General features: G+C 33.8%; 2 protein-coding genes across 3 annotated transcripts in view; one reads left to right on the top strand and one right to left on the bottom strand.

Moving 5' to 3' along the window:
* LOC149806093 (delphilin-like) overlaps positions 1 to 12,324 on the bottom strand; it is a 147,312-nt gene extending 134,988 nt beyond the window's left edge. Inside the window, exons 1-2 of the mRNA XM_089950970.1 lie at positions 11,717 to 12,324; positions 10,625 to 10,824 (exon numbers count right to left, since the gene is read on the bottom strand). Coding sequence (XP_089807096.1) covers positions 10,625 to 10,824; positions 11,717 to 12,098 — 582 coding nt within the window. The 5' untranslated portion in view covers positions 12,099 to 12,324. The remainder of the gene's footprint in view (positions 1 to 10,624; positions 10,825 to 11,716) is intronic.
* Positions 12,325 to 15,920: 3,596 nt separating this feature from the next.
* The window catches only part of LOC149806092 (uncharacterized), a 123,250-nt gene continuing 114,119 nt past the window's right edge, over positions 15,921 to 25,051 (top strand). For both annotated transcript variants that reach the window (XM_089950969.1, XM_089950968.1), the window contains exons 1-3: positions 15,921 to 16,099; positions 18,709 to 19,177; positions 24,088 to 24,177. In XM_089950969.1, the coding sequence (XP_089807095.1) occupies positions 15,987 to 16,099; positions 18,709 to 19,177; positions 24,088 to 24,177 (672 nt within the window). In that variant the 5' untranslated portion in view covers positions 15,921 to 15,986. The remainder of the gene's footprint in view (positions 16,100 to 18,708; positions 19,178 to 24,087; positions 24,178 to 25,051) is intronic.

The raw sequence follows: 25,051 nt of genomic DNA, 5'->3' as shown, positions 1-25,051 counted from the left end.
TTTGCTGAACATAAAGTCTAGACAGGACTTCAAGGATTGCTTTCTCTGAGGTCTGCTAACATACTTTATAAGCTAGGGCCAACCATATTGCAGGGTGTCGGCATGTTGAACCAGAAGTATTCAAGTCTAATTAAATGTGCAAAAAAAACCCTCTCATGTTTCTAATTGACACAGGTGCAGTTACATAAAATTTGGCACTACAAGACTATCCCTACAATAGGTTTTGTATCTGTGTTTGTCTGTCTGTCTCTGTGTCAAAATTATCATAACTCTTAAGATCATGCTTGAAAGAAAATGTGTGGATGTAGCCAGGAAAGTGTGGCATGGTCTGCTCACAACCACCAATTTTTAAAAAAATCTAAAATAACAAATTTAAAATTTCACTGCTCACTTTTTTGACAGGGTCCCACCCACCCCTTTTATGAAATCCTGACAACCTACTGACAGTTGACCTTGACCATCTATAGTGAAATACAGTATGGTCACCATGGATCCATGGTGTTGTTTATAATTCCAAACATGCAAATTCTGGTTGTAAACTCTGTTTAAACAAAGAGGTTTATGAGGCTTCAAACAATGTCACACGCATTTTTCCCACAAGATTAACAAAACTTAAGCCATCTGATTCAAGGGGTTTCATGAAAAGAATTAATTTTTACAGAGTGCCTCATAAATGGAGTTGTTCATGCACTTATTCCAGTGTTCTAGAAATCTCAGTGGTTAGATGGACTCTTTACTGTCTGTAATCTATGGTAATAGACAATTAGCTTCACATAACCTCATCTTTACTAATTGTAATCTATGGTAATTGACTGTTATCTGTACATAGACCAACCTCTTTAATGTCTGCAACCTATAGTAATGTACCATCAGCTGCACAAAGACTGACCTATTTACCATCTGTAATCTATGGTAATGAAATATTAGCTATGCAATATAGCCTAACCCCTTTACTGGCTGTAATCTATGGCAAGGGACTAGTAGCTGTACATAGCCTGACCTCGTTACTGTCTAGTCTATGGTAATGGACTATACATTTAATACAATGGCCAATCAATCTGGCTACAGTCATACACACATTCAATAAATGATGAGGATTTCTTTTCATTTTTGCAGCCTCTGTAACAGCATTCCTTTCAGTGCCAATTAGTTATTATACTGGCTGGAAAAGGAAAAACGCAATTGTAAGTACATGTATAAATAAAGCATGCACGTACCCAAAACAAACAAAAGGAAGAAAATGCTCTTGGGTCATTGCATGGAGTTGTTTCAAATTTATCTCTGGTGGGAAATTTGAAAGAAGCCCTGTTTGATACAGGGTGTAATGAAAATCCAGTTGCTTCTCTACATGACAGTCTGGTCAGAATTTAACAGTGTTGTGTATATTTAATTTAATTATTTGTTTGTTATTTTTTTTTTAAATTTGTAATTCTATTACATGCTATTGTAATGTAACTTTGTTTACTGGATTTGACTTCCAGAAATTCAGTTCAGTTCTGTTTGACCGGACTGTTATAATAATAGAAACACTGTATCTAGTTTCTGACCTTGATTCAGAAACAGTGGCAGTTCTGGTAAACAACTTTTTTTAATTAATTTTTTTATTCTTTCCCAGAGATAGAACCAATGATTTCAGTTAAGGCCATACTGGGAGTATGTCATAATTTTCATGTAACAAACTTCCATTTCTTCTGGAAGGTTTAACTCTTGACCCCCATCAGGGAATCTGTTTTGCGTCTTAAGTTAGCCTTATACCTGATGTTTTATATTGAAGTAGTGAGTGGGCTCTAAAATTTTGACACGTTAAGTTGTGTTGTTGTGACCAGTTTGGGCTGAAATTTTCTTTCCTTTAAATTTTTGGAATTTAAGTGATTATTTTTCCCTGGAAATACTAGTGGTCTAAATTAATTCTTGGACAAGGACATTTATCAAAATTTATACAGAATTCAAAAACTGGCATATTATTTTATGTCATTCAACAAGGAACTTTTGACACAACAGCTCTTCGCAGGTTACAACTGACGTCATCACCTTCCATTTTAAATTTCACTAGGACTGAAACTCTGATTCGTTTAGGACTATTTAATAACAGGGCTTCTATTTTTTAATTCTTTAAATTAATTTTGGATTTGATTCGTAAAACTGTAAGTTCTTTTTCTCATTTTTAATTTGGTTTTCTAGGGAAATAAATTATTTAAATTTTACAAAGCTTGTTGTCTTAACTCTTTTCTGTTACATTTTGTAAGAGCCTAGACTCGTAACAATAGATAATGCATGGGAGTTGCCCTGAAACTTAAAGTCCCTCCCCCCCATTCAAAATTTCAGAGTCTCGATTTCACCTTATCCCATCTCAGGAAATTCCCTTATTTAGATTTCTCATTGATTCAGTACAATTCAGAGTCTTCTTTACACATGGAAAATAAAAACAACCATAAAAAAATGTCCAATCATTTGTTGTCATGGCATTCCATTTATGTCAGCGAGTGAGCATCATTTACCTTTGGGGTGATGAATGACAACAATATGCAATGGAATGAACATATTCAAGTCATACCCATATGTCATAAAGTCATTTTTTGTGGCTATTTAAGAAAAAAAGGTCATATCCATCAACTAAACATAGGTAAATATATTACAAAAGCTATATTCAACCAAATCTAGACTACTACAATGTTATCTGGAGAAACACTTAAAATATTATCAGTAATTAAACAAATATATTTAAGAAAGGTTAGGCTTATGCACAAAGTTTAAAAAAATATGGCCACATTAATTCTCAATGACCTAGAAAACAAAGCCAACACTCCCAATTTAAGAACAATTTCAGTTAATCACCTTTCCATCCCAAAACCAAATAAAACTCTTTAAGAAAAGATTTCAATACTTGGGGTCACCAACTTAGAGCAGAATCCCAAAGGAAAGGAACATATAAATGCTGAACTTAATTATAATCTAATTAAATGGATGAAAACTGGAACTTTATTAATTTGACAAATGTGTGTACCTGTGTGAGTGATTTGGATTTTTAACATAGCTTTAACAAATCTTTCAGTCATATCACTATGATGTCTGCAGTGTGGTAGTTTATAGTCATGCCTAGCACTGGGGCATCATGCCACAGACATGTAACATCATGTCCCACTCAGTCATATTATCCTGACACCAGGCTGACCAGTCCTAACACTAACCTCTTCATGCTGAGCACCAAGCAAGGCACCTGTTAGTACCATTTTATAAGTCTTTGGTATGACTCAGCTGAGGTTCAAACCAGCAACCTCCTGCATCCAAGGCAGATGCTCTAACCACTTAGGCCACTGGAACAGTCATTTTGACAAATACATAAGTACTTAAAGTATAATTTCTCAAACATTCCATTTAATTATTGTACTGTATATAGAAAACTTACAAAGTTGGAGCATGTTCTTCCAAATTTTGTTTTATTGCATGTACTTTCATACCATAATCTAAAAATATCCCCATGTGAACAATACTGTACATTATTTTATGAAGCTAAAATCACTGTGTGGAAACTAATGCACTATACTATTGTTGAGCATGTGTGACATTATTATTGAAGAGTATGTGTGATTGTATTATTGTTGAGTATGTGTGACTTGTTCAGACAATCAGAATTCATATTCATTTTTAAGAAAGAAACACTTTTCTTGGTGCAAAAAGTGATAGGAATATAAGAGCTTCAATCAATTAATATTTCAAAGATTTTTAAATTTTTAGGATACTTGGTGAAAGGATATTATGTCTATACTTTTTAGGATACATGGTGAAAGGATATCATTTCTATACTTTTTAGGATACATGGTGAAAGGATATCATTTCTATACCTTTAGGATACATGGTGAAAGGATATCATTTCTATACTTTTTAGGATACATGGTGAAAGGATATCATTTCTATACTTTTAGGATACATGGTGAAAGGATATCATTTCTATACTTTTTAGGATACATGGTGAAAGGATATCATTTCTATACTTTTAGGATACATGGTGAAAGGATATCATTTCTATACTTTTAGGATACATGGTGAAAGGATATCATTTATATACTTTTAGGATACATGGTGAAAGGATATCATTTCTATACTTTTAGGATACATGGTGAAAGGATATCATTTCTATACTTTTAGGATACATGGTGAAAGGATATCATTTCTATGCTTTTTAGGATACATGGTGAAAGGATATCATTTCTATACCTTTAGGATACATGGTGAAAGGATATCATTTCTATACTTTTAGGATACATGGCAAAAGGATCTAATTTCTTACACTTTTTCTATGAACAGTACTCACTAATTATTATCTGTCCATGTGAGTGTATTGCTTTACAGAAAGATCATCTTATAATGAAGAATACTATACATATAAAATCATCTTATAATGAAGAATACTATACATATAATTTCACTGCTACATAATCAATTGCAATCCATGAACATATTTACCATACAGTAAGAACAATATTATGAACAGACTTATAGTAAGGGAGTGCTGTAAAGAAAACATGTTATAATGAAGGGACTTATATTGAGGGAGTGCTGTAACAGGAACTACAGTATAATGAAGAGCCTTACACTGAGGAGAATGCTATAATTACTTGTACTCATATCTTAGTATACACATTTTACAGTGATTAGAACCAAAAAAATATAAAGAAATCCGCTAACTTGTATATGTTTTGACTTTGTAAACAATTGTAAGTATTCTCTCTAAAACAAAGACTGCTAAGAGATCAAGTTAATTTAAGTGTAAAATTTATTTATGCCTTGTAAATAAAACTGTAGGCTGAAAGAGTTATTGCATTTATGTACTCAATAATGTTCACCTGCACCATTTGTCTACATTCTATTCTACTGCAAATGATAGTTCTGGTACTTCTACGTCTGCAATTTCCAAAGACTGAGAAGTGGCATCATTTGAGACACCAAAATGTAAGTTAATTAATTAATAAACTATTTCACTTCAGTAATTTCTCCAGGATTTCACCTATGGGGAATTCCTCTCTGGCATTTTCATAAGGAGTATCCATGTTACAGAACAGAGAGATCAGCTTTGGACGTATCAGTAGATTGCAAACGCTGATCAGGAGCTTTAACTTTAAATCAGAAGAATCTTCACTGACCTGATCTTTTGCATGCAAATGGACAAAAATGTGATCTTCATTAACTAATCTTTTGCATGCAAATGGACAAAAATGTGATCTTCATTGACCTGATCTTTTGCATGCAAATGGACAAAAATGTGATCTTCATTGACCTGATCTTTTGCATGCAAATGGACAAAAATGTGATCTTCTTTGACCTGATCTTTTGCATGCAAATGGACAAAAATGTGATCTTCATTGACCTGATATTTTGCATGCAAATGGACAAAAATGTGATCTTCATTGACCTGATCTTTTGCATGCAAATGGACAAAAATGTGATCTTCATTGACTGATCTTTTGCATGCAAATGGACAAAAATGTGATCTTCATTGATTGATCTTTTGCATGCAAATGGACAAAAATGTGATCTTCATTGACCTGATCTTCTGCATGCAAATGGACAAAAATGTGATCTTCATTGACTGATCTTTTGCATGCAAATGGACACAAACGTGATCTTCATTGACCTGATCTTTTGCATGCAAATGGACAAAAATGTGATCTTCATTGACCTGAAATTTTGCATGCAAATGGACAAAAATGTGATCTTCATTGACCTGATCTTTTGCATGCAAATGGACAAAAATGTGATCTTCATTGACCTGATCTTCTGCATGCAAATGGACAAAAATGTGATCTTCACTGACCATATCTTCTGCATGCAAATGGACAAAAATGTGATCTTCATTGACCTGATCTTTTGCATGCAAATGGACAAAAATGTGATCTTCATTGACCTGATATTTTGCATGCAAATGGACAAAAATGTGATCTTCATTGACCTGATCTTTTGCATGCAAATGGACAAAAATGTGATCTTCATTGACCTGATATTTTGCATGCAAATGGACAAAAATGTGATCTTCATTGACCTGATCTTTTGCATGCAAATGGACAAAAATGTGATCTTCATTGACCTGATCTTTTGCATGCAATGGACAAAAATGTGATCTTCACTGACCTGATCTTTTGCATGCAAATGGACAAAAATGTGATCTTCACTGACCTGATCTTTTGCATGCAAATGGACAAATATGAGAACTTCTAAGCAAAGTTCCTTTATCTACATTATGATATTCACATCATCTCTTCACATCAGTCCTTTCACAGTACATGTATGCTCTCCTAAGCATCACAAACATTTTTACATTTCTTGGTAGATCATTGCCTGGATTAGATTTGTGGCTTTCCTCACCATTGTTGATCTAAACACAAGCAGATGATACATCAATACTGTATCCTGGTATCCTCTGAATAGAAAATATCCTCTACCAAGAAGTTTAAATTGTTTGCTACCTATGGAAAGATTCAGGTTGCCAACTGCCTGACAGAATTGCTCGAAATCGGTACTATCTGGGTTGAATTTGGCAAGTTCTTCTTAAATGTTGTTGTTGTGGGGTTTAACGCCATTTTTCAGCACGATAGGCTGACTTTACAGGAAAGGCATAATGTAATTCATGTCCCTATGAACTTGATTAGCATTGAAAGACAACAAAATTTAGATATCTCTACAAACTTTAAAACCAAAGCCAAACAAACCAGTTTTATGCCACTTGAATTATTTAGTAATTACTAAACCAACCATAATCTATTAGTCTTTCATGGTTTCTGAATTACTTATTATTAAACAAAGTATAATCTATGTTGACAAACATTAAACATTGATGCCAAACCAACCGTGGAAAAAGAATACAAGCAATCTTAATTGTTTTATACTGCTTCATGTCTTTAATCCTTTCTGAGTTACTACTAATCACACATAGTATAATCCAATCATTACGTTTAGGTTGTTTTCTGATAAATAGGCAATTACAGTGAGATGCTCACAGTTTGCGGTGGCATGATCACAGAAAGTTTACACCATAAATATACAACACTGGAAGCAAGGTAAGACACCCCACCCCCAACAGAAAAGCGTTTGTTCTAACTTATTTAAAATAATAATTTTGAGTATGTGGTGGATCTGAATGAGTAATGGGAGGGATGGGAGACACCCCTCATCTCAGCTTGAAACCCCACAGGAATTTAGAAGGGACTTTTCATTTTAAGGGGATCAGGTTTATATGAAAACAGTATCTATGAATAAAGTTGTTGATGTAAGTTTCAACACATGTGTGATAATTGTTTTAAAATATAGATTAAACTAACATTTACCTTCATTATCAGCACATGTCAACAATCACATGTCAGTAATCACATGTCAACAATCACATGTCAGTAATCACTATGATAATGGCATATACTGTCATATACATATTTCTCCATGAAAAAGCAGAGACATTACTATGGAATTCTGAACAATGCATATCTGCCACTGCACATCATCACCAAGTTCTGTTGGTAAAAGGCTTTTAATAATAATAATAAATGAAAGCAAACAGTGACTTAGTAAGTGCCTGATTATGGCAGCTGATCAAAACCCGAAGAGCTTACAATAGTCAAAATGAGCTTTGTTGACATCAATTAATGTTACAGGTTTTGTCATGCTTATGGTGAACTGATTTATCTGAATGAGTAATGGGAGGGATGGAAGACGTCACCCCTCATTTGAGCAGGAAACCCCATAGGTATGAAGAATGGATTTTCAATTTTAAGGGGATCAGGTTTTATATGAAAACAGTATCTATGAACAGACTTGTCTAAGTAACTACAAATGTGTGTGATAATTTTTTTAAAATAAAGATTAAACTTACATTTATCTTCATTGTCAGCACATGTGAGAAATCACGTTAGTAATGACATGTTATGACATTGGCACATCAAGTCATAAAAATATTTCTGCATGAAAAAGCAGCGACAGTACTAAAGAACACTGAACACTGCATTTCTCTAATTGTGCATCATCACCATGTGATGTTGTTAAAAGGCTTTTAACAACAATAATAAATGAAAGCAAACAGTAACACAGTAAGTGCCTGATTATAGCAGCTGATCAAGACCTCAAGAGCTTACACTGATCAGCGATGACATCAATGAATGTTACAGGTTTTGTTATGCAGAGCTTTGTTGTGAATGTTACAGGCTTTGTTATACAGAGCTTTGTTGACATCAATGAATGTTACAGGTTTTGTTATGCAGAGCATTGTTGTGAATGTTACATGCTTTGTTATACAGAACTTTGTTGACATCAGTGAATGTTACAGGTTTTGTTATACAGAGCATTGTTGACATCAAGGAATGTTACAGGTTTTGTTATGCAGAGCTGTGTTGACATCAGTGAATGTTACAGGTTTTGTTATACAGAGCTTTGTTGACATCAGTGAATGTTACAAGTTTTGTTATACAGAGCTTTGTTGACATCAGTGAATGTTACAAGTTTTGTTATACAGAGCATTGTTGACATCAATGAATGTTACAGGTTTAGTTATGCACAGCGTTGTTGTGAATGTCACATGTTTTGTTATACAGAACTTTGTTGACATCAGTGAATGTTACAGGTTTTGTTATGCAGAGCTTTATTGACATCAGTGAACGTTACAGGTTTTGTTATGCAGAGCTTTGTTGACATCAATGAACATTACAGGTTTTGTTATGCAGAGCTTTGTTGACATCAATGAATGTTACAAGTTTTGTTATGCAGAGCTTTGTTGACGTCAATGAATGTTACAGGTTTTGTTATGCAAAGCTTTGTTGACATCAATGAATGTTACAGGTTTTGTTATGCAGAGCTTTGTTGACATCAATGAATATTACAGATTTTGTTATGCAGAGCTTTGTTGACATCAATGAATGGTACAGGTTTTTTTATGCACAGCTTTGTTGACATCAATGAATGTTACAGGTTTTGTTTTTCAGAGCTTTGTTGACATCAATGAATGTTACATGTTTTGTTATGCAAAGCTTTGTTGACATCAATGAGTATTACAGGTTTTGTTATGCAAAGCTTTGTTGACATCAATGAATGTTACAGGTTTTGTTATGCAAAACTTTGTTGACATCATTGAATGTTACAGGTTTTGTCATGCAGAGCTTTGTTGACATCAATGAATGTTACAGGTTTTGTTATACAGAGCTTTGTTGACATCAATGAATGTTACAGGTTTTGTTATGCAAAGCTTTGTTGACATCAGTGAATGTTACAGGTTTTGTTCTGCAGAGCTTTGTTGACATCAGTGAATGTTACAGGTTTTGTTATACAGAGCTTTATTGACATCAGTGAATGTTACAGGTTTTGTTATGCAAAGCTTTGTTGACATCAATGAATGTTACAGGTTTTGTTATGCAGAGCATTGTTGTGAATGTTACATGCTTTGTTATACAGAACTGTTGACATCAGTGAATGTTACAGGTTTTGTTATACAGAGCATTGTTGACATCAAGGAATGTTACAGGTTTTGTTATGCAGAGCTTTGTTCACATCAGTGAATGTTACAGGTTTTGTTATGCAGAGCTTTGTTGACATCAGTGAATGTTACAAGTTTTGTTATACAGAGCATTGTTGACATCAATGAATGTTACAGGTTTTGTTATGCACAGCGTTGTTGTGAATGTTACATGTTTTATTATACAGAACTTTGTTGACATCAGTGAATGTTACAGATTTTGATATACAGAGCTTTGTTGACATCAATGAATGTTACAGGTTTTGTTATGCAAAGCTTTGTTGACATCAGTGAATGTTACAGGTTTTGTTCTGCAGAGCTTTGTTGACATCAGTGAATGTTACAGGTTTTGTTATACAGAGCTTTATTGACATCAGTGAATGTTACAGGTTTTGTTATGCAAAGCTTTGTTGATATCAATGAATGTTACAGGTTTTGTTATGCAGAGCATTGATGACATCAATGAATGTTACATGCTTTGTTAGGGGCCCCGAGTGGCCGAGTGGTCTAAAGCGCTCTTCGTTACGGATCACTGCCATCTCACCTCTGTCTGCGGCGGTTCGAGTCTCAGATTCGGCCAATGTGGGTATGTGAGAAAGCTTGCCAGTAGCTTCTCGTGGGTCGGTGGTTCTTTCCGGGGTTTTCCCGGGTTCTTCCTCCACCATTAATACTGGCCGCCATGTATAGCCTATCATGTGCTGAAAAATGGCGTTAAACCCCACAACAACAACAACAACATGCTTTGTTATACAGAACTTTGTTGACATCAATGAATGTTACAGGTTTTGTTATGCAAAGCTTTGTTGACAACAGTAAATGTTACAAATTTTGTTATACAGAGCTTTGTTGACATCAGTGAATGTTACAGGTTTTGTTATGCTTATTGCAAATTGACTTTGCCTGTCTTTTGCATGCACACTCATTTTTAAGGGGAATTTGCACAATCACACATTCTAAAGAAAACAATGCAGTTAAATAATTTTGCATAATATTCTTAACTTTTCAAATATATCAAAATATTGTTTAATCACTAAATATATAAAAAAGCAACAATGCTTGGGTTAACAGTTTTGATTTACACTAATTACTATTTTAAAAACCTTCTTTCATGTGCTGCATGACATTTACAATATATACCTTTCCATGAAGATCTCTTGCCCTTTGTACCCTACTTCCATTGGAGATTGCTTGATCTTTGACTTGGGTGATTGGTTTGGTTACATGTCTGCCAACTGGGATGATGGACATCATGACTCTCCTAGAGTGGCTAGCCAAAATTGGGTTGACCTCCTCTGGGCCAAAAATGGGTCTGCCATTCACTTCCAAAATAATGTCGCCTGGAATAGAGACACAGAACAATACAAAATATCAATAAGAGCATTACATCTTTTTTGCTATTTTCAAGAATAAGAAATGACAAAGTAGATTTTAACCATTTCATTCATAAGTAAAATGTCCACTGAACATCTAAATTTATCAATAATATAGGTTTATTTTCAGATCTGACTCAATAGGAATCCAATTAATACAGCTGTTACAATGATATATTCAACAGGGGTGAAGTTTATTCAATTAGTAATTCCTTTCTATTTAAGAGTTCTGAGTAATCTATACTGTTGGGCAGATCCAGTAAACGAGATACAAAAAAATGTGAATTCTCTATTTTTAATGGGTTACCAACCTTTGTCAATTTTGTGCTTGCTAGAAACTATAGATTTACACACCAAATGAACAATAATCTTTCTGTGAAAAGAAGACTTCCCAAATCTGCAGATTTATGTACAAAGGAACATGTCATTTTCATATAAGCATTAAACATTATGCAGCAAATGCCTACTCAGAATAAATAAATGTGGAAATATTAATTTTGAATAAAAATTGGCTTGTCTCCACAAATTCACAGCATCTGAATGGATAAAATCAATACACATGTATTTCAACATAATAAAGTTTAACATTAATGTGCATATATTTCAAGATACTAAAATGTAACATTATTGTACATATATTTCAATATAATAAAGTCTAACATGTACATGTATTTCACCATGATAAAATGTAACGTAAATGTAAACATATTTCAATATAATAAAGTGCAACAATAATGTACATGCATTTCAACATAATAAGTGCAATAAATGCATTGTTTGATGCTCTGATGAACCTGAACAAACTGATACTAATTTAACAATGAATAATTAGTACTTTCTTGGGAAAATGGTTTATTACCAGGCCTCAATCCTGCTTCTTCAGCAGGTCCCTCATTCTCGACATCTCGAACTGTAACTGGTTTTCCTTCTTCTAGGTTAAATCCTAGACCAATAGTTTTGCTCCCAACTATCTCCAAGTGGAGGAGTCTGGATACAACACCAAGTGTTGGTGGCTGTGTTGGACTGTGTCTTGCAATTTTTTTAAGGGTGTCCACAGACAAGTTGGTGACATCATGTCCATCAAGTTCCAAAATCTGATCCCCTGGTAGCAATCCTGCTTTGAAGGCAACACTTCCTTTCTCCACAGATAGAACAAAGGTAGGGCTGTCTCCTATAATCTCAAAACCAAACTGCCGAGGCCACTTTTGAGACAGTTTAAAAGGCATCTTTGAATATGTCATACTGTCATTCAAATGAAAATCTGGATCACTTATTTCCCTCTAAACTCATTATATTTCCTCGATTAATTTAAATGTGTATGCTTCACCTTATCACCTTGCATGAAATGAATAATGCCAGCATTAAAAAAATTAATGAAGAAATTTTCTTCCATGCATACTCCTTTTCTTGCATCAATGCTAACAAATGCACCAATGTTTCTAACCATCTGTAAGACTGGTATATAGATGAACCAGTATCTGAAATATAAAGATATGAACAATTAAACTTAAAACAGTTTTCCCTCATCTTCATTTTATAAGTTTTTTTTTGTAAATAAAGTCATCAAAATTTTAACATAAATTGATTCAGGCAAAACTTTAAAATATCAATAGTGCATCTAATTCTGTCAGTCTGTATCATTGTCTGTAACAACTTCAGTTCATGAAAAGACTGTTTTATGCCAAAAAGACATGAAATGCAAATATACAGACTGTGAAAATATGAAACCACTGATCTGAGATCTTCAGTATTGATCAGTTGCCACTGTGGTAATCAATCAAAATATTTTCCCCATCTTCCTGCAGAGCATTTTCATCAAATGCCAGTAAGCTGTCCTTTAAAACACGGGAAACTGCAAAATAATTGCAGTAAAGCATTAATTATCGGAACAAATGTCTGATATGAACATAATCTGCATAACTGGAACTCTTGATTGATATCAATAAAATTTTGAATGTAGAGGCCACTCCTCACTGTGTGATGTAGAAGTACAAACTGCATACAAATAAGTGAATTCTTACCGTATACTAGTATTTTATAAGCAACTACATGCTTATACTATTAATAGCCACATGTCAATTAACTTTACTTGCCATCTACTTCAATTTTACCATGAGGAATAGCTAGACTACCAGCTGTTGCCTGGGTTGATTGATTGCACAGTATTACATTAAAACAGGTAAACATGTGGGAGCAAGAAGTTGCAAGGTCACAAAGGAAAATGTACAGATATCAACTTTCATCTTGGGTCAAGTCCAAAAGTATTAACTGGATATTAAATAAATTTTGAAGTTGGTTTATTGTTGTGCAATGCAAGAAGCAAACATTTGTTCCAGGTATAGATGCTTCCCAATGAGGTCACTAGCAGACGATATTCTGCCCATTTTACCTGGATGACAGGCAACCTGGCAGTTTCTCCTATATGCGATTACCAAAATTTACCATTTTTAAAAAGGCATGCTGAAGCAAGGTCAATTTATAAATCACAAATATAGATACTAACAGAAAGCTTGATTGTATGTATGTAAATTTCGTAAAAGTATCTAGAGATTCAATGACTTTATTTCAAACACCATATAAAGTCAAAGGTCAATCTGCCAAATGACCACAAATATGGTGGCTGATGAAGTCATTTGGGAACTATCTATACCATGGTTACAAAAGTTCTCAATAATTCAAAATCTATGACCTTCAAGGCACAATTATGAATTTACTGGGCAAACCTGAAAAGTAACCAAATTTCATTGTCTTATTTCCCGGTCCATTTTAGGAAAAGTGCAGAAAAGGGGTTTAATGAAATAATTAGGTCCTTCACCTTAAAACCTTCTCTGTCATACATGATATGCCATCAATCTGAGAAGCATAAGTGTGCCATGGTTCATCCTTGTACTTCAAACTGCTTTGACAAAGCAGGAACAAATTAATCCTGAATGAACATGTGTCCTTAACCTTAATCATTATCCATACATCCCCAAACATGCAATGCAAACAATCTTCTGGTGACAATATATAAATAAACCAAGCTTCACCTATTATCTTAAACAGCTATCAGATTATAAATCCAAATCTAAGACCTAATATATTGACATATGACCTACACCTTAAGATAGGCCCCCCCCCCATATGATATGTGACATGCCTTTTGTGAAGATATATGGCTTTTTGTGATGATATATACCAAGTTTCATACCTTCATCTCAAATAACTCTAACATTATAGCATTGAAAAGGAAACTGAAACAGAATAATTATACATACAACACACTGACAATGGCATTGGAGAAAAAGAAATACCTAACATGGTACACACCTGCTAATGACATAAATGCATACCAAGCTTCATCCTTTAATCTCAAACATCTCTAAGTGAATAGTGTAATGGAATGTGTGATGGAAAAGCTAAAATATTTAGCCAAGATCTTGACTTTCAAGACAGGTACCCCAGGAGATGCACAACACATCCCCTTATGTATGTGTGTACCAAGTTTAATCTCTTAACTTCAAAAGGATCAAAGGGAAAGCGAGATGGAAAACTAAACATCTGCAGCCACAACTTTCACCTTCAATATAGAATTCCATTGACGATGTATAAGTATGTGGCGCTAACACCTTAATCTCACATTGCTCTGAAGTTACAATTCCCAAAAAGAAAATTCAAATATTAAGATGTGACCTTTATATTGGCAATTAGAACCTTCTACTGATGCACGAGTTTCATTTAAAAATTAATTAATCACAAACAGCTCTATAAATGTAATTATTAGAACAGAAGGGAAAGTGTATGGAAAATGTACAATACTATGTCATAACCTTGACCTTGAAGATAAAACACAAAATGTAGCATATGACACACTGAAGTAATGATAAACAAGCATACCGAGCTTCATCCCTCTATCTTGTATGGCTCTGTAGTTTAAGTGGCTGAATAGTGAAAGGCAAACTTTAAATACTGAGTCATAACCTTGACCTTGAAGATATTACCCCAGTGTAGTATGTGACACACATACAAAGTTTTATCACATAATCTTACCAGCTTCACAATGTTATGGAGGAAAGGCAAAGTGTGAAGGAAAACTTACACATCTGTCTTGCAAATCAGGTGGGTTGGGCTAAAAGGCAAATTGGAATTATTCAATGACCTTGAAGACAGAACTTCCTATGATGTACAGGTCATTACGTTTTATTCATTATAACCACAATGGAACATGGAACATTTCCCAATATTGAATACAGTATTATTTAGAAACCAGAGTAAATTTAGAACAGATGAACAAAATACATAAAAATCATCGTGAACAGTAAGCTTAGAGGGTATCATGAAAATTTCATGTCTTGATTTTTTAAAATAAATATTTTCATCTTGTAAAACTTAACTAATTTTATAGCAACTGACCAAAATATATCAGTTCTATTCAAGGTGCAAGTATAATGAATCATCACTCTATATTGCACGCAAAACTAATATTTTTCTCTGTCGAATTCATATATCTTGTATTAATTTGTCCCCTGCTTCGAGTACAAATTATCAAATAAGTGAATAAAATTCACATAAACCAAATACATACAAATCGGATAAAATCCTTCACATGGTGAATCACCTGTTAACTTCGACTGATGTTAGGCATTCCATACGTATACAGCACAGTAAGTACATTAATAATTCAGTTTCGTTTACAGGTAACATCTTGCGGTATTGTCTGTTGAGTATTCCCATGAGGCGGAGCAAATTATAGTATACAATCTGTCAGTTATATTAAGTATACTATTCAATGAATAAAATAATTAAATAGTTTATTGATAAACTTGATATTCATAAAAACATCCTTTATTTCAATGTTTGTTGTTGGAAATGCCACTGATTTTGATGCGATTTCAAGATTTACGTTTTCATCTCGTTCGCGGCTTTTCAATCGATTCGAACACATGGCTACGGCACGTGATGGTCTAATCGGGATTTTTCAAAGATTTTCGTACACTCTTTATGAGGACTGGTTTCAAAATTATTACTAAAATATTTGATTCTTTGGTAACATTATGAGTACCAGTCGAATTCCGAAATGGCTGTGGGCTCCAAGGTAAACAAAATCGATGTCGGCGGTATAATTGGACACAACTAACTAGGTTGTCATCATGGAAGGGCGAGTGAAGACAAGAGTTGGGGGATCCGTGCCAAGTACTCTCGGACGTCAAGTAGGAGTTTTACCATTAGGCCATTCAAGACAAAGAATTACTCAAAGAACAAGGTGGGTGAAGCTTCTTTTGGCGTATCGCTCCTGACAACTCAACACCACGAGTTATGCGCTTTCATATGAATTCTGCTGAAGTACATCCAAATCTTGTTCTGCTGCAAGATAACAACCATGAGAAGGAATAAAGGAAAAACTCCTTGCAAAATGAAATCGCATACTAAGCCGATTATCCAGTAATAAGTTTTCGATGATCACGTTTCTGAGGATTACCTATTTCCGAATGCATATACATCCAAATTTATTTAAATTATAGACCAAATGAAATCTTGGTCTTAAATGTGCTGTTGTACCAATATTCTTGAATGTGCGGAAATGCCAAAAGTCTTGATGTATCACAGTGACATTGTCCAAAATTTCTTTTGAATGAATTCACAAAAATCCTGAATGTTGCTTTAGCACAGACTGCCACGTGAACACTTTGTAGTTCCAATACATAATTTTAAATTAAATGAGTCCTCTCAAACTAAATCTAAACACAACCTTAAACACATCTGCATACTGATATTAAAAAAGAATAATACTTGTAAATAGGAACTAGGAATCAAAATAATTGTTTGACTCTGTCCTTATATACATCTCCACGACTCTATTATGACTCTGAGTCACAATATCTTCTATATGACTTATTTTAATACACAATCAACTTGACTTAGTCGTCTAGTGGGAACTTACCTTAAAACTTGTCAGCAGGTTCAATATTAATGCCTAGTTTAAAACTAGTAAACACCTACTTATAGTTCGTTGCAATCTACAGTAATGGATCAAAAGTTAAAGACACAATATAGATATACACAATATAGATATATATGACACCAATATGTCTGTCACAGCATCCATATTGAAAATCTTTTTATTGATATCTATTCTGAATGCATGGTTATATCAGTATGAGGTTTTCTCTGAAAAAGTTATTTTGATGTATAGATGGTCCTGAATGAAAATGGTGTTGGTTTTACATCTACTATTGCCATCTGATATTGCCACCATGGCAACAATCTTAGAATATTGTTTTGGCGGTTCCTTCTGAACAGGAAGTCATATTGATATGGTGTTCCTATGTCTAGCTGGTCCTAAATGAAACTGTTGTCAGTCAGACTGCCATTATGGTGGCCATTGTGAAAATCTTTTTATTGCTTGATAAATGGATTTCTTGTTGTGTGATGTCTGGTTGGTCCTGAATGAAAATGGTGCAAATCTGACATCCAATATGTACATAATTGCCACCATATTTAAACTACTATTATGGCTAATTCTCCTAAGTAGAAAGTCATAATAATAAGAGGTTTTCACCAAAATGCTTGTTAATTTGTCTTGTCAGTCTCTAGTGATCTTGCATTCGGTATGACCACTGTGACAACCATCTTGTTAAACTGCATCAGAAATTCCTGAGTGGATGGTCATATTGACATATGGTTTTGACCAAATAACTTCTTATCTTGTTTACTTTGTACTATATGAAAAGGGTGCTGGTTTTACATCCAGTATGCCCATCATGGTGGCCATCTTGAAAATCTTGTTACAGCTCAGGTTTCTCAGAGATTGTTTCAGCAATGTCAGGATTTTCCCAGGTTCTTCTGCCACCATTCATATTGGTTGCCATGTATAGCCCATCATTCATATTGGCTGCCATGTACAGCCCATCATTCATATTGGCTGCCATGTGTAGCCCATCATTCATATTGGCTGCCATGTGTAGCTCATCATTCCTATTGGCTGCAATGTATAGCCCATCATTCATATTGGCTGCCATGTATAGCCCATCATTCATATTGGCTGCCATGTGTAGCCCATCATTCATATTGGCTGTCATGTATAGCCTATCAATACTAGCAAGTATCATTAAACCTATAAAAATTACAAATATACCATACAGGTGCCTAATTTTATCACTGTATGATAAATTTTACTTATTTACTGCAAAGCATTTTCTGTGGTGTAATGCTGGTAATGTATTGTTTTCCTGGGTTCAGATATTTTCATGGACATAACCTCATCTTTCCATGCCCTGATCCTGCTTATATGGTTTTAGGGTTGGGACTGCAGGACAGTAGAAGTTTTAAAAATATATTTTTTGGGGTTCCATTTAAATCCTTAGCCCTTCTACTAGGGATGTGGTCAAAGTTTTATAAATGTTGGTACAGTCAACACCCATATACATGTCATTGATTCAAGTTATAATCAGTTTCAAGGCTAAGTGGTACAGGAGTTAAGGGAGTTTACACACCTATGTATGAACTTTGTTAAAGGTAATCTCAGTACAGAAATTTGATTCTAATCATGTGGGTAAATAAGCAAAATTTATGATACAGTGATAAAATTAGGCACCTGTAAAGTATATGTGTAATTTTAGCTACATAAGTGACTTCCTTGATGTTTATGATTAAATTGTGATAGAGTTTGAGAACAATAATGCTCTACACATAAATACATTTTTGACTTGGAATTTTAAGAAAATATTTTTGTATATTGGTCAACATTTGTCAAAATTATGAGACAGTTCAACCCAGTCTGTAGTCATGTCTAACTTCCCACGAAATACTGAGAAATTTTGAAATGAATTTTGTTGATCTTTCTTCAGTGATTTTTTTTTTTTACTTCTTTAGCGTGCAGAGCAAAAAAAGTATGGCACCAAGTAGCAGCTCTTCACATGTTTCACAGGGCAAACCTGTGAGCACTTCTTCTGGTAATTTGTTACCTAAAGGTGGTGATGATGATGATGAATCAGATGATGAATGTCTGGAACAAAACATTCACTTTATGAACATTCCTGGTTCTCATGGCACAGGCAGCACTGCTATTCCCAGTTTTCGAAGTACAGCTAGCACAAAGATTTCAAGTTCACGAAGTACAAGTAGCACAGCAATACCCACTTTTAGGAATGCTGGTAGTTCTTCAACTTCAGTTCGCCAAGACAGATCAAAAAAGTCTGCACTCGGAAGCTCCAGAGTATTCCGGAACAGCCAAGCTCAATCCCAGGCATCTCTACTTGAGTCAGCAAGTAACACAAGTTCTCCAAGAGATGAGGAAATTACACCAAGAAAACCTTTCAAGACTGTTGATTGGGAAGAAATTGTAAGATATCAGATTATTAATGTTTGGCATTTAAAGTTGCTACATCACTATGACATTGTGTCATGTGTGCTTATCTGTTATCGTTTCATTCATTTTATTATTTTTAGTAAATATTTGTCATATTCTGATACCTGCTGGAACAGTGTGAAAACTGGCCCTGATGTTAGTGACATGATTATGCTCCTTTTGAAGAATTCCATAGCTTCCATCCATTGCTGATAGAAGTTCTACTGCTTTGACTCTGTATAGTAATCATGATTTTTGATAACATGATGGCCAGTCCATCATTCTATCTGGCAACTGAATTTTTAATGGATTGCCTTGAAATTGATAAATATTTTGGTCATCACCTGAATAGTGTATGCTGACAAATCACTTTGCTCCAGCAGTTTTTAGTAATGCCCTTTTTGTCTTGTAGCAGTGTACGTAACTATCTTGTTAGTTTCTGAATAATTGCAATGAAACTTGGTAAATAATATGATCATCACATGAAGATGTGCATTTTGACAAATCACTTTGCTCCCACAATTTTTGATATAATTATTGCCACTTTTGTATTGCTGCAGTGTTCCACTCAATCTCATTAGTGCATATGTTGATTTAGTCCTGCATCCTTCTTGGATTGCCATAAAACTGGGCAAATTTTATGATCATGACATGAAGATACTCGTATCAACAAACCATTTTACTTGGGAATATTTTTTATAAGAGTTATTGCCCTTTTTGTTCTGTAGCTTAATGCAGTGTATGACAATATCATTGTCATTTTTTGATGAATTACAAAAAGTTATTGCCCTTTTTATCTTGCAGCTTAATGATTCAGTCTCATTAACACAACTAATCTCACTTATTATCTTGCATTTTTTTTATGAATTGCTGTGGTATTCAGTCATATTATGGTCATCATAATAAAATGCACCTTTTTAACAAATCATTTTGCTTCCTTGACTTTTTAAAGAGCTATTGCCATTTTTGACTCACATCTGTATGCAATGTATGGCAGAATTGTGTGCATTCTTTTGCAATTTGTAGTGGATCACTGTGAGGCATTTCTGTGAGCAAATTGTTCAATATTCCTGTAATTTGATTTTGAATGGATAGTTGCTTGGCAACATTTGGAATGCCATTCATTATGTAATAACTTCTTCACAACTTTGGAGGTTATGCTTCTTTTGCTTACATGGAATTATTACATTTAGTCAATAATGTTTTCAGGAGGGCTGCAAACCATTCAGGATATTTTGACAACTTTTTTATTTTTTAAAAATGGTTTGCTTTTAAGTATTTTCATTTTGGCAAGGATTAAAAATTTGGCCAAATTCACAGTTGGCATCCTGTTCTGAGTCTCTCTTAAAAAAACACCTCCTGAGAAAATGGCAAAAGAATTTGACCATTTTGAAAGGAATCTTCGTAGCATAAACGGCTAACAGTTTTGTACCAATGATGCCCATCTACCATCATATGTGTTACTAAACAACAGCAAGAAAACTTACGATAACATTTTCTTAATAAATGTTGGATAGAATTTAAAAAAATTACCAAAAGTATGCTGACATAAAGAATTTTCATATTTAAGAAAGAATGGTGCCGATTCACCATCATAATATAATTGTCATTACTAACAATAGTAGCCTTTTAAACAAGTTTTTCTTGAAAGCTGATTAACAGAACTTGACCAAATTTAACAGAAGACATTATGGTATTTAGGGCTTTTAATTTTGTTCAAATGATGCTAATTTGTCATCAGATATGGCAATCATTACTAAAAAAGATGAATTCAATAATGATCTAAGCATATCAAATGCATCTGATGACTGAGTTGTTGTCAAAATCCAGGCTGTATTTTTAATCTTATTTTGATGAAACTTAGGATATAGGCTTCTTTTTTCAAGGTCATTGACAACTTTGGTGGCGCTATACAGTTTTGCATTTTCCATAGGGTTAGGATTTTAAAGAAAAAGAATTTCCCTGGCTTTCCTCACTGGTTATACTAGCTATTTAAAAAAGACCTTGTATATCTTAGGTATAATTAAAAGAACCTTTAATTCCCTTTATTTTGGTGTATGATTGATGGGTGTACTATGGGTTATAGAGTATACAGCTTGGCCCTACTTCAAATGTGCACCTTTCAAAAAAGTGCTAGTTCTACTTGGTCATTTTCACTTCCAGAACTTCAGAGGTAAATTGTATAAAAAAGAGCCGATAACTTTTTTTCCATTTTATATATTTGGTAATTCATTCATTGCACTTTCAGAAGCTGGTATTGTCTAGTCTGGCAAAATTCATTTTCCCTGTTTTAATAGCTACTATGTATAGTGTACTTTAGACTAATTCAGGCTGATTTTTTAACACAAGGGAACAGTCATTTTAGTTAACAGTGTGCTTAAATCATGTAAAATTTCCAAAAGTACAATATCCAAAGAAATATCATCCACATTACATTACTGTAGCATATAGGTATGCCAACATTCTCTCCATTGTGCATGTTTTAAATGCAGACTACTTCACCTTACATACGTCACTCTCTCTAAAGTACATATTAATTGGTGAGCGGCCCCTTTGATAACTAGATGATCTTGCATTTGAATGGCTGAGCTTGTGACCACTCTGGAGACCTTATTTCTGATCAGATTTGGATCAGACTTGAAATGTATGCTTTTATTTCCCTTTAGAAAATGTATAGGTATTTCATTTTTCAATATTGAAATTACATGCAATGTACATAATCTTGAAGATGGTTTATGAAAAGCACATGATATATCTACGTGTTGTATAAATAGTGTAAATCATGCCATCATAAATATACAGGAAATGGCCACATTCATTCTGATGATTTGAAATGTGCAAGTCAGGGTTTGTAACCAGTGGGACATGTGCCATCCTGTTGCATTCTAAGACATTTTGTGTGGCACCCAATTTCAGAGAAAAAATTAGATAATTAAGATAGTGACACTCAAGGAGAATTTAAAATATTTAGTGTTGAAAATTAGCACTTAGTGGAAAAACATTGCTGACCCAAGGTATAAATTGACTGCCATTTTGAATTTTTAAAAAAATCTCAGTATAAGTTCAACGTAATTTAAGCAAATATAAATATTATATTGTGACATTGCAGCAATAATACATCAACAGAACATTGTCTAGAATATATTGACTGCTTTGTCAATATGGCAAAATGATTTGCCTCCCATTCAGAAGAGTTCCTGAAAATAACTAGAAAGCAAATAAAAAGACTTCAAATACACTGTATAGTTATATTTCTGAGAAACAACAACCTGCATGCTTTGAAACTTTTAATGATGCAAGATTGGCAAATATTGAAAGCCATTTTTACCTGTGTGCTTGCAGAAGTCTCATAGTAAATATTAAATTCCTAAACTTTTTAGAATGTTTGCAACTCTTTAGAAAACTTTCAATACAAAGTTTGATTATATATCGAAGCATGCCACCAAGATATTGAAACAATAGGATTATTATTGATGCTGAATACTAGTGATGCTGAATACTAGTGAATCAGATGCTGAATACTAGTGAATCAGATGCTGAATACTATTGATGCTGAATACTAGCAATGCTGAATTTCATAATGCAAATAGTTGTTTCAAACTGTTAGCTGTGCTGAAATCAGTTGGTACTGCTGTAGCTACCATACTGCTGATCAAGCTATGAGGAAACTTGGTAAATAGGTGTGTATCCAATATTCTGGATAAGTTCTTGTATGATTTTTTTCCTGTGCTATCAATTATGCTTTTGTATTTGGAAAGAAATTTTATCAAACTATGATAAAATAGGTAAAATCAGCACAATATACAGTTTGGGAGATGGTTTGAATTGGGTTTTACTCTTACTGTACTAAATGAACCTGCTTAGTGAAACAGTTAGCTATTAATTGATGTAAGCCAGATGAGCAAAATATGGCACACTTAAGTTATTTCCTAATGTTTTGGTTCAAGGTTTTCATTGTTTTAAATACATTTTTCCAGCACCTGAATTGATTCTGATCAAACTTGGCATGAATCATTATGAATGTATGATAATTCATTCTGTGCCACGAGTTTGCCCCATTGACCTTGGAGGTCAGTGTAATAGTAATAGAAACTTTGTAATATGGCTTTGGTTAAATTTTCTTAATTTACTTAGATCTCCTAAACCCCATGATGAATTTTGTTTATCTTTAGACAAATTGTTATGAAGTCAAGACAATTCATTCAGCAGTATGCTAGCTTGCCCTTTTGACCTTGGGTAATAGTCATAAAAGCTGTGCATTTAGGTTTTGTTTAAAGTTTTCACTATATTTCCAAAATCTCTTGATGAATTTTTTGTATAATTGGAGTGAATCGTTATGAAGCACATATAATTCATTTTATGACACACATGCTTGTTTGACCTTGTGATCAAGGTCACAGTCATAGAAAATTTGCATCAATGTTTTATTTAAAGTTTTATTTTGTTTTTGTTTCATGCACCTCTTGATAGATTAAATTCATACTTGGAATGAATCATTTTGAACAAGGCTATTCATTCTGGAATGCACTTGCTCAGCCTTTTGACATTTGGGCTCAGAGTTCCATATTCTGCAGCAATGTTTCAATCATTGGCTCAGCATGCATGTCCTTGACCTTCTTGTTAGTATTTTCTTCCCATGTTTTTAGTACTATGTATGAATCCTTTCAGCTATGGTTGTTTTTTTGTTTTTTAAATAAGTCTAATTGTTGCATTATTGGGTGGTGCTTTTGTATCCTATGACAATTTCCACTTCCTTTGTATGTCTGCTTCTTTGAAATGAAAATTGTTTTCTGTTGTAATGTTTCCATCTTTTATAAATCAAATATAACAACTGGGTAAAAATGTGATGGTGACATTGTTGTTTTTTCTATGACTATGCTTCATGATTTTTCTTTACATTGAAGCTTGCACAAAATATGGAAACAGACCTCAGCAAAGTATATGAAATTAATCTGCATGCCACTGAACTCACAGTTATAGACAACTTAGAGAAGGTAAGTAAATTGTCTGAGTTGACTCTTTCCTTCTCATTTAGTGCATAAAATGAAGATCAGAGTTTTAGGCTCACCTTCATTATTGGTTCATATGATTTAGGCATGATTTTTTCAGCTGCAGAGTCCTTTCAACAATTTTAAGATTTTGTAAGGTTTCATTTTCAAGTTTTTATGCCCCACACAGCATAGTGTTACCCATGTCCAACTGTTCATTCACCTATACATAACATATTAGTTAAGTTTTGTGCTTAGCTCATTTCAGGCACTCTGATGGGACATTTGTTTTTTATGAACACATCTCTTGTAGTCACATAGCATAGATTTTAGTTTTGCTCACTGGCAAGACACACTACATTGTATTATCTAGTGGTCCAAATATGACAATTTGTAATATTATATGTTTATGCTAATTTTATGTATCAGCATGATTACATTATATATATATATATATATATATATATATATATATATATATATATATATATATATATATATATATATATATATATATATACATACATACACTTAAAAACTGAAACATGGACAGATGAGTGATTGATTGTATGGTGGTTACGTTTTTTTTACTGGCAAGTGTTACCCCCCTAATAAAAACCCTTTAAAAATATGATATAGAGAAAGTGATGAAGGACTTTCATTACTATCTTTTAATGCCAGTAGAAGAAAGGGTATTTTAAAAATAGACTCACTCTGATTCTGGCATCATTTTTAGTTACTTTTTATATGCCTTTGAAAGGCCTCTGTGACCAAATTGGTCTCCTTTTCTTCCAAATTGCCTTCTCTTATTTTCTCTTTTATGGTGGGGATGGTCTGCTAAATCCAAGATGTAACCCATCATGAAGATTTTGGACTGTAT

The sequence above is a fragment of the Sinohyriopsis cumingii genome, chromosome 2 (assembly GCF_028554795.1).
Source record: "Sinohyriopsis cumingii isolate HCF-2022 chromosome 2, ASM2855479v2, whole genome shotgun sequence".
Classification (NCBI taxonomy): domain Eukaryota; kingdom Metazoa; phylum Mollusca; class Bivalvia; order Unionida; family Unionidae; genus Sinohyriopsis; species Sinohyriopsis cumingii.
This window is presented reverse-complemented; position numbering and strand designations above follow the sequence as displayed.